At 38.6% G+C, this 15,206-nt stretch overlaps 1 protein-coding gene across 3 annotated transcripts in view; it reads right to left on the bottom strand.

Moving 5' to 3' along the window:
* Positions 1-6,508: 6,508 nt before the first annotated feature.
* rab3ip (RAB3A interacting protein (rabin3)) overlaps positions 6,509-15,206 on the bottom strand; it is a 20,141-nt gene continuing 11,443 nt past the window's right edge. For 2 of the 3 annotated variants that reach the window (XM_028570419.1, XM_028570420.1), the window contains exons 4-14: positions 14,657-14,823; positions 14,009-14,180; positions 13,503-13,598; positions 11,196-11,273; positions 10,668-10,877; positions 10,445-10,573; positions 9,050-9,162; positions 8,874-8,897; positions 8,419-8,518; positions 6,888-6,957; positions 6,509-6,701 (exon numbers count right to left, since the gene is read on the bottom strand). In XM_028570419.1, coding sequence (XP_028426220.1) covers positions 6,619-6,701; positions 6,888-6,957; positions 8,419-8,518; positions 8,874-8,897; positions 9,050-9,162; positions 10,445-10,573; positions 10,668-10,877; positions 11,196-11,273; positions 13,503-13,598; positions 14,009-14,180; positions 14,657-14,823 — 1,242 coding nt within the window. In that variant the 3' untranslated portion in view covers positions 6,509-6,618. The remainder of the gene's footprint in view (positions 6,702-6,887; positions 6,958-8,418; positions 8,519-8,873; positions 8,898-9,049; positions 9,163-10,444; positions 10,574-10,667; positions 10,878-11,195; positions 11,274-13,502; positions 13,599-14,008; positions 14,181-14,656; positions 14,824-15,206) is intronic. The other variant, XM_028570421.1, reaches the window with a different exon arrangement.

Raw genomic sequence — 15,206 nt, 5'->3', positions numbered from 1 at the left:
TGTCAAAAAAGGCATGAAATAAGTCATATTACAGCATGTTGAAAAAGTCATAGTTTAGCATGTCGAAAAAGTCATAGTATAGTATGTCAAAAAAGGCATGAAATTAGTCATAGTATAGCATGTTGAAAAAAGTCATAGTATAGCATGTTGAAAAAAGTCATAGTATAGCATCTTGAAAAAGTCATAGTATAGTATGTCGAATATAATCATAGCATAGCATGTCGAAAAAATCATGAAAAAAGTCATGGTATAGTATGTCGAAAAAAGTCATAGTATAGCATGTCGAAAAAGTCATAGTATAGTATGTCGAAAAAGGCATGAAATAAGTCATAGTATAGCATGTTGAAAAAAGTCATAGTATAGTATGTCGAAAAAGTCATAGTATACTATATAAAAAAAGTCATAGTATAGTATGTCGAATATAATCATAGTATAGCATGTCGAAAAAGTCATAGTATATTATGTCAAAAAAGGCATGAAATAAGTCATATTATAGCATGTTGAAAAAGTCATAGTATAGTATGTCAAATATAATCATAGTATAGCATGTCGAAAAAAGTCATAGTATAGCATCTTGAAAAAGTCATAGTATAGTATGTCGAAAATGTGATGAAAAAGTCATAGTATAATATATAAAAAAAGTCATACTATAGTATGTCGAATATAATCATAGTATAGCATGTCGAAAAAATCATGAAAAAAGTCATGGTATAGTATGTCGAAAAACGTCATAGTATAGCATGTCGAAAAAGTCATAGTATAGTATGTCGAAAAAGGCATGAAATAAGTCATAGTATAGTATGTCGAAAAAAGTCATAGTATAGCATGTTGAAAAAGTCATAGTATACTATGTCAAAAATGTGATGAAAAAGTCATAGTATAACATATAAAAAAGTCATAGTATAGCATGTCGAAAAAGTCATAGTATATTATGTCAAAAAAGGCATGAAATAAGTCATATTATAGCATGTTGAAAAAGTCATACTGTAGCATGTCGAAAAAGGCATGAAATAAGTCATATTACAGCATGTTGAAAAAGTCATAGTTTAGCATGTCGAAAAAGTCATAGTATAGTATGTCAAAAAAGGCATGAAATGAGTCATAGTATAGCATGTTGAAAAAAGTCATAGTATAGCATGTCGAAAAAAGTCATAGTATAGCATCTTGAAAAAAGTCATAGTATAGTATGTCGAAAAAGGCATGAAATAAGTCATAGTATAGCATGTTGAAAAAAGTCATAGTATAGCATGTCGAAAAAATCATGAAAAAAGTCATGGTAAAGTATGTCAAAAAACGTCATAGTATAGCATGTCGAAGAAGTCATAGTATAGTATGTTGAAAAAGGCATGAAATAATTCATAATATAGCATGTTGAAAAAAGTCATAGTATAGTATGTCGAAAAAAGTCATAGTATAGAATGTTGAAAAAGTCATAGTATAGTATGTCGAAAATGTGATGAAAAAGTCATAGTATAATATATAAAAAAAGTCATAGTATAGTATGTCGAATATAATCATAGTATAGCATGTCGAAAAAGTCATAGTATATTATGTCAAAAAAGGCATGAAATAAGTCATATTATATCATGTTGAAAAAATTCATAGTATAGTATGTCAAAAAAGGCATGAAATAAGTCATATTACAGCATGTTGAAAAAGTCATAGTTTAGCATGTCGAAAAAGTCATAGTATAGTATGTCAAAAAAGGCATGAAATTAGTCATAGTATAGCATGTTGAAAAAAGTCATAGTATAGCATGTCGAAAAAAGTCATAGTATAACATCTTGAAAAAGTCATAGTATAGTATGTTGAAAATGTGATGAAAAAGTAATAGTATAATATATAAAAAAAGTCATAGTATAGTATGTCGAATATAATCATAGTATAGCATGTCGAAAAAGTTATAGTATATTATGTCAAAAAAGGCATGAAATAAGTCATATTATAGCATGTTGAAAAAGACATAGTATAGTATGTCGAAAAGTGATGAAAAAGTCACAATATAATATATAAAAAAAGGTCATAGTTTAGCATGTCGAAAAAGTCATAGTATATTATGTCAAAAAAGGTATGAAATAAGTCATATTATAGCATGTTGAAAAAGTCATAGTATAGCATGTCGAAAAAAGCATGAAATAAGTCATTTTATAGCATGTTGAAAAAAGTCATAGTATAGCATGTCGACAAAGTCATAGTATAGTATGTCGACAACGTCATAGTATAGTATGTCGAAAAATTCATAGTATAGTATGTCAAAAAAGTCATGAAAAAAGTCATAGTATAGTATGTCAACAAAATCATGAAAAAGTCATGAAAAAATCATGAAAAAGTCATAGTATAAAATGTCAAAAAATATAATAAATATAATAATTTTAGTATGACGAAACAAGTCATAGTATAGCATGTTGAAAAAGTCATAGTATAGTATGTCGAATATAATCATAGTATAGCATGTCGAAAAAATCATGAAAAAAGTCATAGTATAGTATGTCAAAAAAATCATGAAAAAGTCATAGTATTAAATGTAAAAAAAAGTCATAGTATGTTGAATATAATCATAGTATAGCATGTCGAAAAATTCATAAAACAAAGTCATAGTATAGTATGTTGACACAGGCATGACATAAGTCACATTATAGCATGGTGAAAAAGTCATAGTATAGTATGTCGAAAAAGGTCATGAAAAGAAGTCATAGTATAGCATGTTGAAAAAAGTCATAGTATAGTATGTTGAATATAATCTTAGTATAGCATGTTGAAAAAGTCATGAAAAAAGTCATAATATAAAAGTCATAGTATAGTATGTCGAAAAAGGCATGAAATAAGTCATAGTATAACATGTTGAAAAAGTCGTATTAGAGTATGTCGAGAAAAGTCTTAGTATAGCATGTTGAAAAAGTCATGAAATAAGATGTCAAAAGAAGTCACGAAATAAGTCATAGTATAATAGATCAAAAAAGTCATGAAAAAAGTTTTATTATATGTCGAGAAAAGTCATAGTATAGCATGTCGAAAAAGTGATGAAAAAGTTATAGTATAATATATCAAAAAAGTCATAGCATAGTATGTCGAATATAATCATAGTATAGCATGTCGAAAAATTCATAAAAAAGTCATAGTATAGTATGTCAAAAAAAGTCATAGTATATATGTCGAAAAAGACATCAGTCATATTATTAAAAAGTCATAGTATAGTATGTTGAATATAATCAATTCTTGATAGTATAATATGTCGAAAATGGCATAAAATAAGTCATAGCATAGCATGTTGAAAAAGTCATGAAATAGCATGTCGAAAAAAGTTATAGTATGCCGAAAAGTCATGGAAAATGTCATAGTATAGTATGTCGATAAAGTCATGAAAAAAGTCACAGTATAGTATGTCAAAAAAAGTCATAGTATATATATCGACAAAGGCATTAAATAAGTCATATTATAGCATGTCCAAAAAAAGTCATAGTATAACATGTCAAAAGAAGTCATAGTATAGCATGTTGAAAAAGTCATAGTATAGTATGTTGAATATAATCAATTCAATTCAATTTTATTTATAGTATCAAATCATAACACGAGTAATCTCGAGACACTTTACAGATAGAGTAGGTCTAGACCACACTCTATAATTTACAAAGCCCCAACAATTACAGTAATTCCATCAAGAGCAAGCAGTGCGACAGTGGCGAGGAAAAACTGAAAAATTTCATTGTATAGTATGTTGATAAAGTCATAAAAAAAGTTGTATTATAGTATGTCACACGAAAGTCACAGTAAAGCATGTCGACACGGGAAGCAGAGTATAACGGGATCGTGCTGTACTGGCCTGCCTCCCTCTACTTTTATTATATTATTGATTATATGGTATACAAAATACAAATATACAAATAAGACATAATATCAAGACAAGTACACATGGAGTGGGATGTAGAGTGCAAAACGTAATCGTGCAAAGTAGTGTGCAAGATGCATATTGGAATGATAAGAATGTAATGTGTAAAGAAGTGGGTGAGTGGCCTAAGTGGGGATGACCCCCGTTATCCGCACTTCAGTAGAGTGATGGCAGTTGTTGTTGTTGTTGTTGACTGCACCAGAGCACCAAATGATCAACCTCTTGCCGATATGCAGACTTGTCACCATCCTGGATGAGCCCAATGACAAGAGTTTGACAGCTGGGTCCCTCAAGTCATTTGTGTAAAGGGAGAAGAGCAGTGGGGAAAGGACACATCCCTGTGGTGCACCAGTGCTGATTGTCCATGTTCCAGATGTGACATCTCACAGCTGCACATGCTGCCTCCAGGACTCCAGGACTTCATGGCGACTGAAGTCAAGGCCACAGGTCATAGTAGAGTATGCCAAAAAAAATTCATGAAAAAAAAGTCATAGTATAGTACCGTATGTCAACAAAAATCATAGTATAGTATGTTGAAAAACTCAGTATAGCATGCTGGCAAAACTCATAGTATGTTGAAAGGCACGAAAAAAGTCATAGTATAGCATGTCGAAAAAAGTAATGAAAAAGTTGGTGCGACCTCTGTGGGCTGGGGCCTTTGCAGCAGCACGGGTTCGGGTCCGACCTGCGGCCCTTTGCTGTGTGTCATCCCCAATCTCTCTCCCACCTTTCCGGTCTATCCACAGTCACTCTGAAATAAAAGGGGAAAAAGCCCCCAAAAATATTCTTAAACAAAAAACAAAAAAAGTCATAGTATAGCATGTCGAAAAAGTCATATTATAGTATGTTCGAAAAAAGTCATAATATAGCATGTTGAAAAAGTCATAATATAGTATGTTGAAAAAGTCATAAAAAAAGTCATAGTATAGTATGTCGAAAAATGTCATAAAATACTCAAAAAAATACTGAAAAAAGTCATACTATAGTACATGTCATACTTCTTCGACCCCTGATTAAATAGACATTTTGACTTAATACAGCCAGTGTAAACGTGCTGGACATGTCAACTGGCCTGTAGTGCACTTGACTTTGTCACGTTGAAGCGTGTAAGGTGGGGGGGGGGACAGATTCCACAAACAGCAGCAGTTTCCAGAGGTATTACTGTTTTTATTTCAGAGTGTCTGAGAGAAAAGGCACTAAACCAAACCGGGAAAGTGACAATGACTATGGATGACAAGAGAGGGAGATGCAGAGGAATCAGGCTTAAATTAACATACATAAAAGTTTACACAACACCAGGCATAGAAAACACACTCGGCGTCCCCCCACACACAGCTTATTATCTACACACTTCCTGATTGATTAAATACAGCAGGCTGAAAACACCAGGAAAATGAAAATTCACACAGCAAATTTGTTTGTCAAAAGTATGTAAAAGAGGCCAGAACATCATGTAGTGTTTAACAGCAGTAAAATGGAAATTTCATTTTTTTCCACCTGAAGCTTTATCGTCTGAAACCACACCGACAACAAAATAACCGTCAAACAATGGTCATAAATTATTAAAGTAATTATAAATAACATTTTCTGTCATACAGAGACAAACCTTATAATGCTGAAAAGACTTTTTAAGCCCCATTCAGACAGGATAAACATTACAGGGGCAGGTGGGGAATTATTCACTGTGCTCTGTTGTAATTTAATTCTTTGTTTTCTTCTCTGTATTATCTGGATAATACTGGATAGGGTCATGAACACAGATGGACATTCAGCAGTAGTAAGCCAAACGCCTCCAGGGTGGCAGAGATTTAAAAGGGGAGGCAAAGAAATATTATAATTCAATAAATTAAAAGGCGGACCAACAAGTTTGCAGAAAAACAGCAAGTCATTCCAGCTGTAATTATTACTATCCAGTCTGAATGGGTGATCTTCTGATTATCTTTGCACGCATTTCTTTACATTTCACATACTGCCTTTATCATTTTCTACAACATAAATTCAATGTCAGCTTATACAGTTTCACAATAATTGATTGTTTGGTCATTTAGCAGCACTGTTTAACAGGTTTTAGTTACTTGTGCCACTACGACGGAGCAACACGGCCACAGTTAGGAAAATACATCTGGGATTTCTAGAATACTTGTAATATTTTAGGCTGTTTAAATAATGTTCGATAGGTTATACATTTTTCTTTTATGACTTTATTTTCCCAACACTACAACTTATTTCTAAATATTTAAATATTCTCTAAATCTCAGAAGAGTGGATCTAATTCTCCATCATGTGTCCAGAAAGTTGTCTCCATTTGTAACTGAAGAATTCAAATGACTTATTTCAGCCCTGTTAAACTCTGATTTAACAATTAAAGGGTTTTTGTATGTTTATTTTTAGAGGAGGAGGGGAACAAAGCCAGTTGTCTTCATATATTAACAATAATTCATATAACGGGAGTGTTAAATGTTTAAATAAAAGAAAAATATTTTGGATTCTCAACAGAAACCCATAAAAACTCCAGATCAGTAACGACAACAGACCACGGATGTCCTTTTTTTTTTTTTTTTTTTTTGTGGTGATTGAAAACAACCACAGTTATTCTCTTTCACACACAAAAACACACTCACACAAAAGGAGGGAGGGAGGGAGGGGAATGACAGGATGAGGGAAAAACAGGACCAGGAAGGGGGCGGGGATTCGGGGCGCAGTTGGCTGTGATTGGAGGGTGGGGCTGTCGGTCACAGCTGGTCTTTGTAGTAGCCAAGCTTGGCGAAGGACATTTCCCTCCGTAGCTGCATCACCTCCCAGAATATCTGCTCCGCTACAAACACACAGCAGAGGGAAACGCCACCAGGGGGTGTCATCAGTCAAATCAAAAGTCAGTATAGTATGTCAATAGAAATAGTATGTAGGATAACATAGTATGTCCAAAAAAGTAGTTAAAAAGTCTGTGTGTGTGTGTGTGTGTGTAGTGCGTTTGTGGTGCGTGTGGCTGTTTCTCTCTTACCATCCTGCTGTTTGACCAGCCCTTGGTGGATGTAGCGAATGTATGTGAAGAAATTACACACTGCTGTGATCTGAGAAGACAAAAACAAATTCAATTTATACAGTATAAAAACTGTTTGTATCTAGTGTTTGTGAAACAGATCTTTTCGAGGTGTTACAACTTCATTTTCTTAAAAAAAAAATAAAAAAATTAAGAAAGTAAATGGAACAAAGTCAGACAACCTAGATGTCCTATCGTCAAGAAAGACATGAAAGACTAAAAAGAAAACATGAAGGAGATGTCTACCATACATCACTATTAGTTACAGTGATGTATGGTTGACACATTTTTCTTATTTTTAAGAGACTACATATGAATAAAAAAACTGGAATGACATGGCAAATTTAGATTTCTTGGGATATGAAATTTACCAAGCAGGATCATGAGATACTACACAAAGCTACAGTTAACACAGAGCTCATGAATGACATCTACAGGAGTTAAACATATATTACACTTAAAGTGCTCATATTATGCTTTTTGGCTTTTTCCCTTTCCTTTATTGTGTTATATATCTTTTTCTGCATGTTATAGGTTTACAAAGGGAAAAAGCCCAAAGTCCCCCCCAAAGGGACTTACCATCTCCAACAGAAAACACTGTTCACCAACTTCTCCAAACAGCTCTATTGTAGTCCAGCCTTTACTTCAGAGACCAACGTGGTCACTTTGTAACACACGTTATAATGCTCGCCTAGCTGCTAGCATGGCACGCCCTCATACTCTGCTTCTGACTGGCTAGTAGTCCTTACCTAGGTACTGTCAGGGCACACCCTCATACTCTGCTCCTGACTGGCTAGTAGTCCTTACCTAGGTACTGTCAGGGCACACCCTCATACTCTGCTCCTGACTGGCTAGTAGTCCTTACCTAGGTACTGTCAGGGCACACCCTCATACTCTGCTTCTGACTGGCTAGTAGTCCTTACCCAGGTACTGTCAGGGCACGCCCTTATACTCTGCTTCTGACTGGCTAGTAGTCCTTACCCAGGTACTGTCAGGGCACGCCCTTATACTCTGCTTCTGACTGGCTAGTAGTCCTTACCTAGCTACTGAGCATGTGAGACTCCCAACAAAGATGGAACAGAAGTGAGATGTCTCACTCTGTAGCTAAAACAGAGAGCTCAACACACAGGGTGAAAAGAGGAGCTGCAGCAATGTGCAGTACAACAATAATATGGTGTTTTTTGAAAATTAAACCATGTAAACCTATTCTGATATAACCTCTAAATACAATTATGAACGAAAATGAGCATAATATGAGCACTTTAAAGGAGGCGGACTGATGCTCACTGAATCTGGGATTCTCCTGGATGTGATGTACAAGTACGAGCTTGGGTTTGAACAAAGTCTAACAGAAATGAAAATGAACTCCTGATTGTATTGGCTTGTTTTTTGTAGTGTGTGTGTGTGTGTGTGTGTGTGTGTGTGTGTGTGTGTGTGTGTGTGTGTGTGTGTGTGTGTGTGTGTGTGTGTGTGTGTGTGTGTTGGTACTCACTCTATATCTACAGTACGGAGACACGTAGTAATAGTTGGACGAATCTCCAAACTTGATTCTGTGCTTACAGGTATTGGTCTGACCACTCAGGGCACATTTTCTATCGGGGAGACACACAAAAAGACGTGAAGTTATATATGGGTTTTGTTTCAAAGTGAGGAAAAATATGTATAAAAAAATAAAAACTTTCAAACAAAACAAGACTAATACTAAGACTTGAGGAAGCAAGGAAAGGAAGTAAGGAGAGATGGATCACTGTTAAACATTTATCAAGCTTGCTCTCATCAGGATTGCTTTGATAAACCTGGACAGAAGAAAGTACTGAAGGAAGGATTATTATAAGTATGAGAGTTAGAAGGGGTGTTTGGTAGAGCCAGGCGGGGTGGAGGAGCAACTGAGGGGAAATTAAAAAATGCTGATGGAAGAGAAAGAGCGAGAGAGAGAGTCAGACTTACGTGACGAGCTCAGCCCTTCGCCCACTAGAGGAGGAAATTGAGGGAAGATGGAGAGATGACGATGAAAGAGTGATAGCTCGATGAAGAGGATAAAGAGTTGCTCTGTGTGTGTGCGCGTGTGTGTGTGTGTGTGTGTGTGTGTGTGTGTGTGTGTGTGTGTGTGTGTGCGGTCTTACTTTGGTCCTCCACACTCCACCGCCGAGGCTTTGACCACAGGCAGCGGCTGGAAACCGACCGGCTCCACACTGAGCGTGTTCTGCTCCACAGCTTCCAAGATGGCCGAACCGAGCTGAGGAGAGAGCAGGAGAGGACAATGAGCCTTCGAGGACAGGTTAGAAAAGTGGACAGAAAAAAAGACTTAACTTTGCAAGACATTCTCTACCTAGTCAACAGTAGGGGTGGGGGTGGGATACGTTGCCTGTGATAACGACGGTAACGCGATACCGTGATTCTGCAAAGCTCGATACGTTGCAAGAAAAAACATCCACAATCCATCACGATATCTGGGTAACTGACTGAGGAAGGAAAACCCCCCCCCATAAAACTCGGTTCGCTTGGGGTGGGGTGAAAGCTCATTTGATTTGATTGGTGCGGACCAAACAACCGAACTCCGGTCCGCTTGAAAACAACGGTCTCGGGTAGCTTCCAAGTAGGGTTGCATGATATTGACAAAATGTGATATCGCGATATCGATTATGAATTTCGATATTTTTAAACATATGTAAAATTACAAAATAATAAATATAAATAAATAAAGACCATGTCTACAGAACAGGACATGTTCTACTGGTTGGACAGTATAAAATATATAAATAAAGAGAACAGGACATGTTCTACTGGTTGGACAGTATAACATATATAAATAAAGAGAACAGGACATGTTCTACTGGTTGGAAAGTATAAAATATATAAATAAAGAGAACAGGACATGTTCTACTGGTTGGAAAGTATAAAATATATAAATAAAGAGAACAGGACCTGTTCTACTGGTTGGACAGTATTTATATATTTTATAAAGAGAACAGGACCTGTTCTACTGGTTGGAAAGTATAAAATATATAAATAAAGAGAACAGGACATGTTCTACTGGTTGGAAAGTATAAAATATATAAATAAAGAGAACAGGACCTGTTCTACTGGTTGGACAGTATAGAATATATAAATAAAGAGAACAGGACTTCTTTTCTTTCTCTTCTCTGATTCGTTCCATCTATTTCTTCCCTTACACTGTCACTCTGTCGAAATATGCACACACGTGGTACGCTCCATATGGTTTGTCACGTAGTGGATCTGTGCGCTGACGTGCACTAACGTGCATGTGGCACGGTAACTGGCCAATGAAACAGGATCATTATAGCCTTTGAAGCGGGCTCTAAAATCAAACACAACTCAGCCACACAGCCGCAGCGCTCCACAAAATAAACTAAATATTTATCGTCCTTATCGCGACACTTTCAATATAATATTGCGCAACGATATTGAGTCAATATATCATGCACCCCTACTCCATACCACTACTAGTGGTCAAAAACAGGCCTTTAAGTGAGATCTTTGTCTGCATCTCTCTGTACCTCGCTCTTGCTGAAGGTGAGGCAGGGGTAGATGTCCTCACGGTAAACTCTCTCCAGGAAGCAGCAGCCCCGGTCGAGCGTCGGCTCCTCCTTCCACGCCTTGAAGTCGCTGAACAGCTGACTGTCCACCTACACGTCCAACAACACAGGTTAACACATTCTAAGTATTGTCAGCTGTGGCGTTACATCAAGTTCTGTAGGAGGCTCGTTTTAGCGCTCTTACCTCTCTACACTCCCGCACGATGGGCTGCGTGGCCGACGGGTCGGGCTGCGTCCCCATGATGGCCGAGGATGTGCTCTTGTTCCTGCTGTGGCCCTTCCTGAAGGGAGTCTTCCCCCCGGCTCCCGCAGAGGGCAGTTCACCCAGCGGGGAGGTGGGGGAGGAGAGCACCAGTGTCTTCAGGGCCTGGACCTCCGCCTGGAGGACGTCAATCTAAAAAGAAGAAGTTTCTTTTTTTGCTAATTTGATAGATGGAAACATGCCGACACCAACATATACTGTAGACCTATTTGGGAACCTATTGAACAACCAATTTGCACCATTAACAGCATGCCAAATTAGCAGCTCCTGTTTGCAGTGTACCCGAGATCACCCGTATCAGAGATAATGATATCCTCAGGAAGTATGTCACACTGAATGGTATTAATGGCTTGCATGACTGTGTGTGTTGAAGATTTGACTGAGCTAGGACTCTGAGAAGGAGTACGATATTCATGAGAGGAACATTCATAGCGTCGGCAGTGCTGTCACCTTTCCCAGGGCTTCCTTCAGTTGTTTTTCAGCATTCGCCTGTTTGACGTTGGCTTCTCTGACCATTTTGTGGGCCTCCTGGAAAACACACACACAAACGATTTTATTTTTTTTAGGATATTTTCTTCACTTTCAGGTGTTGGGATTTGGTTTTTATTCTGATAGTAAAACAGATCTACACAAGCTCAATGGGTATTAAAAGGAACAATTCACTCTGAAAATAAACGTCAAAAAAACATAATTGTGCAAGTGTTTGAATACAAAACACTGGTTTTGCTGCTTTACGTATACAGGCTACAAAAAACACACACAAACACACACACACATAAATATCCCAACACCTGCTATGAGAAAAAGGCTGAAGAACAAGGAGCATAAGGAGAAAAGGAACAACATGTTGTGAAGGCCAGCCGCACAGATTCCGTCTGCTTCTTGAACTCAAACATCGAACGGCAGAACAAGAAATTTGTCAAACAACTCAAAAAGGTTTAGTGTTCTTGTGAAAGACCGTTTCCCCCAGTGTTGGGGAGGACTACTGCATAGGTGGAAAAGGCTGCATAAAGCCATTAGTGTCTCCGGAGGGAGCGGTGTAAGTCTGATAAATGTCCTCAAGGGATGTCACTTGAGGCAGCGTCGGTTGGGGCAGAAGACTACAAGTTTGAAAATGAAAAAACAATCTGGAGGTGTATTTTGGTTTTTAGAAAGAATGTCTTTTGCTACGTTTAACCCTCGCTTCCACACTACTCCGGCATTTCCGAGCTCCGTCATGTCCTTTGGAAATGATGCTGCACGGCAGTTAGTCTTATCACTTAGGTAGGCTTCCAAACCTTTCAGTAACAGTTCCACCTTGTCATTGGTCCAAGATATGAAATCCCTGCTCTTACGTTTCACCGTTGTTGTTCTTTCTCCAAAAGTATTTTCTGTATTTTCAACTCATACATCCATGATGTTCAACATTTGTAGGCCAAAGCCCCCTTACCTGAAAGAGAGACAGAGCAGGGACCCCCTACTGAATATATTGTTAATTAAGTTGCATATTAAACTGAGCCTACAATAACAGCACGGTGGCCCAATGGTTAGCACTGTGGCCTCGCAGCAAGAAGGTACCGGGTTCGAACCCTGGTTGCCCGGGCCTTTCTGTGTGGAGTTTGCATGTTCTCCCTGTGTCTGCGTGGGTTTTCTCCGGGTGCTCAGGTTTTCTAGCCAGACCCACATCAAGATGTTGGGTCTGGGAACTCACCATTAGCAGGGCTCAATCCGAGGGGTGGGATAAACAGTTGTCTTTCATATTCCCTTTGCACGCAATAGGATAGCGCTCCAACCATCCAGAGCAACGAAGAAGGTAGCAAACTTTTGCCGTATCCGGCAAAACTCCGAACACATCTTCCTTTTTTAAGAATGATTTCAGTGCCGTTCTTTGTTCTTTTCTCAAAGAAAAGCTGAAATCCAAGTCTTCCAGAAGACTGCTGTTCCAAGGAGCAGCAGCCGTAAGCCCGCCCACCGACTCTATACACAATGTGATTGGCCTGACTAAAGTTTGGTTTCCCAGCTCGCAAGCCAACGGAGAGTGCCTAGACCCCCCTCCTGGCTGCAAATTAAATTTGCTCCCGCTAGGGTACGTCTAGATTTCTAGGCTACCGGGTTTCCCCACCACATAAAAATAAACGTTTCCCTCGCTCTCTACTAAGCTGATGTGTGGTAAGCATCTGCCGTCGTAAGGATGCCGTGCATCACCCAGGTGGGTGCTACACATCGGTGGTGTTAGAGAGTAGTCCTCCCCCCTGAAGTGCTTTGAGTGTATGATAAAGCGCTATATAAAATGTAATGAATTATTATTATTACTAACATGTAGGACACAGTGAATCTGTATCTGTTGACGACCTTACTTACGGCCAGTTGTTAATAGATTTCAGAGCTAAATGATTATTTCCCCCACTCAGAGATTCAGTTAGAGGTCAAAAAAAGTACAGAGAGTTGAACGAAGCAAGACTGAGAAACAGAGCTTTCTCTCTGGTCACCAGCACCGGGCAATTGGAAAAAGAGCCATAGTTGTTTCTATTTTAATGACTTGATGGAGGATCAAGAAAAATAACCCGAGACACACTAAATGTTTAGAAATAAAACTAAAACACAGTTTTTTACATCTCTGCTGCCAAAGAATAGAGAGCAACAAATCCCAGGGGGAACCATTTTAATTTTTTTTCTGTCTGGCCACTGCCTCAGGAGGAAGGGAAACAGGAAACAGGAAGCAGAGGAGACGGACAAGCAGAGGAGACGGACAGATGGACGGAGGAGAGGCGGACCGACCTGGAAGAGACTGGCGGTGAGCTCCTCCAGCTCCTGGCCGAGCTGGTCTCTGACTTTAGACAACCTCTCACACTCCTCATCCTTTAACAGCAGCTCCTTCCACACACACACACACACATACACATACACAAAAACAGAAAACAACACAACAGAAAAACAACCGCCAAATGAAAACACATGGAAGTAAGAAATGAAAATGATGAAGAAATAGAAATTAGTGAAATATGTTTGAGGACTTGTTCCCCTTTTAAATAATAACAAATGTATAAAAACAAATAATATAAATGCATTTAACATAAAATAGTACATGTTAATGTCAGTAATGATAGTGTGGGTGAGATGAAGTGAAGTCTTACAAACACACACTGTCCCAACTGCACACATACACTCACATTCAGTTTAAATTCAAATACCTTCAGGTTAAGACCAGAGACTGTGACTGTGGCTGTGTGTGTGTGTGTGTGTGTGTGTGTGTGTGTGTGTGTGTGTGTGTGTGTCCGTCCTACCCTCTGGGCCTTGGCCAGCTCCTCCTTCAGCTTCTCGCTTCCTTTCTCTCGGACCTCCATAACCGATGGGCTGCGCAGCCGCGACAGGCTGTCGCTCAGAGCGCTGCACTCCTCGCCATCCTCTGCGGACAGGAAGTTGATCTCGGTCGACTCCGCCTCCTGGCCTGGCACACTGTGTGGCAGCGTAACCATCACAGAGGTCAGTTATGGATTACAGCGGATACAAAAGAAAAGTCTTTGGCAAAATTATTTGTGAACAAAAACCTACAAACGTGTTAAGAGTGAGTGTCACACAGACAGTCTGGCTGCTGGACTTTCTCTCCTTACCCCTACACCTCTTTTGTCCCATAAAATCTCAGAAAAACATTGTGAAAAATACCCAGAGCCCAAGGTGATGCCTACAAATGTCTTGTTTTATCTGAAAACTTCAAAAAATATTATCGAAAACTAAAACCTATTCAATTAAATTTGATGTAAAACAGAGAAAAGAAACAAACACTTTACATTGGAGAAGCTGCAACCAGAGAATATTGGAACTTTCTGCTTGAAAAATCAAATCAATTCTCAAAATAATTGCCAATTCATTTGTGATCAACTTAGGTCTAACTACCACCAAAGATGATTTTGATGTCAGTGTGTTTTCATTACCTTCCATTGTGGCTGTGCCGTGGGGTGGAGTACACTGGCTGCGTGGGGAGCTGGTCGGCCCGCAGTGACGTGGGGCGGCCACTAGGGTGCGCTCCCAGAGAGTGGGTGCGGTACAGAGAGGTGGGCGGGGCACTCTGTCGGGCAGGGGGGCGCTGCTCAGCTTGGTTCTGCCAGGAGAACACACGGGGAACCGATAAAGACATTAAAAGTTATCAAGAGTGAGCTCTAATGATCTATGAAGTGAGGACCGTCATCACAGTCCTGCATTCAAATGTTTATTTCAAGTGAAAAGAGAGGAATATATCAGCACAACACACCTACATTTACTAAATGTTTGTTCAAGGTGGAGCTAGATAGTTTAATGAATAATAATGCATCATATTTTAATTGGGATATTTTGGGAGTAAAATAAATATGTATAGGTAAATATGTCAGGTAAATGTAGTAGTACAATGTTTTCATTACACAGTAAGACACAGTTGGGTTGCTTTGGGGGCACTTCTGTAAGTTATTTCGGGGTACAATGGTCCTGGAGAAAGCTACAAGCAGC

The sequence above is a fragment of the Perca flavescens genome, chromosome 23 (genome assembly GCF_004354835.1).
Source record: "Perca flavescens isolate YP-PL-M2 chromosome 23, PFLA_1.0, whole genome shotgun sequence".
Classification (NCBI taxonomy): domain Eukaryota; kingdom Metazoa; phylum Chordata; class Actinopteri; order Perciformes; family Percidae; genus Perca; species Perca flavescens.
Note: the sequence above shows the minus strand (reverse complement) of the source record. Positions and strands in the feature narration are given on the sequence as shown.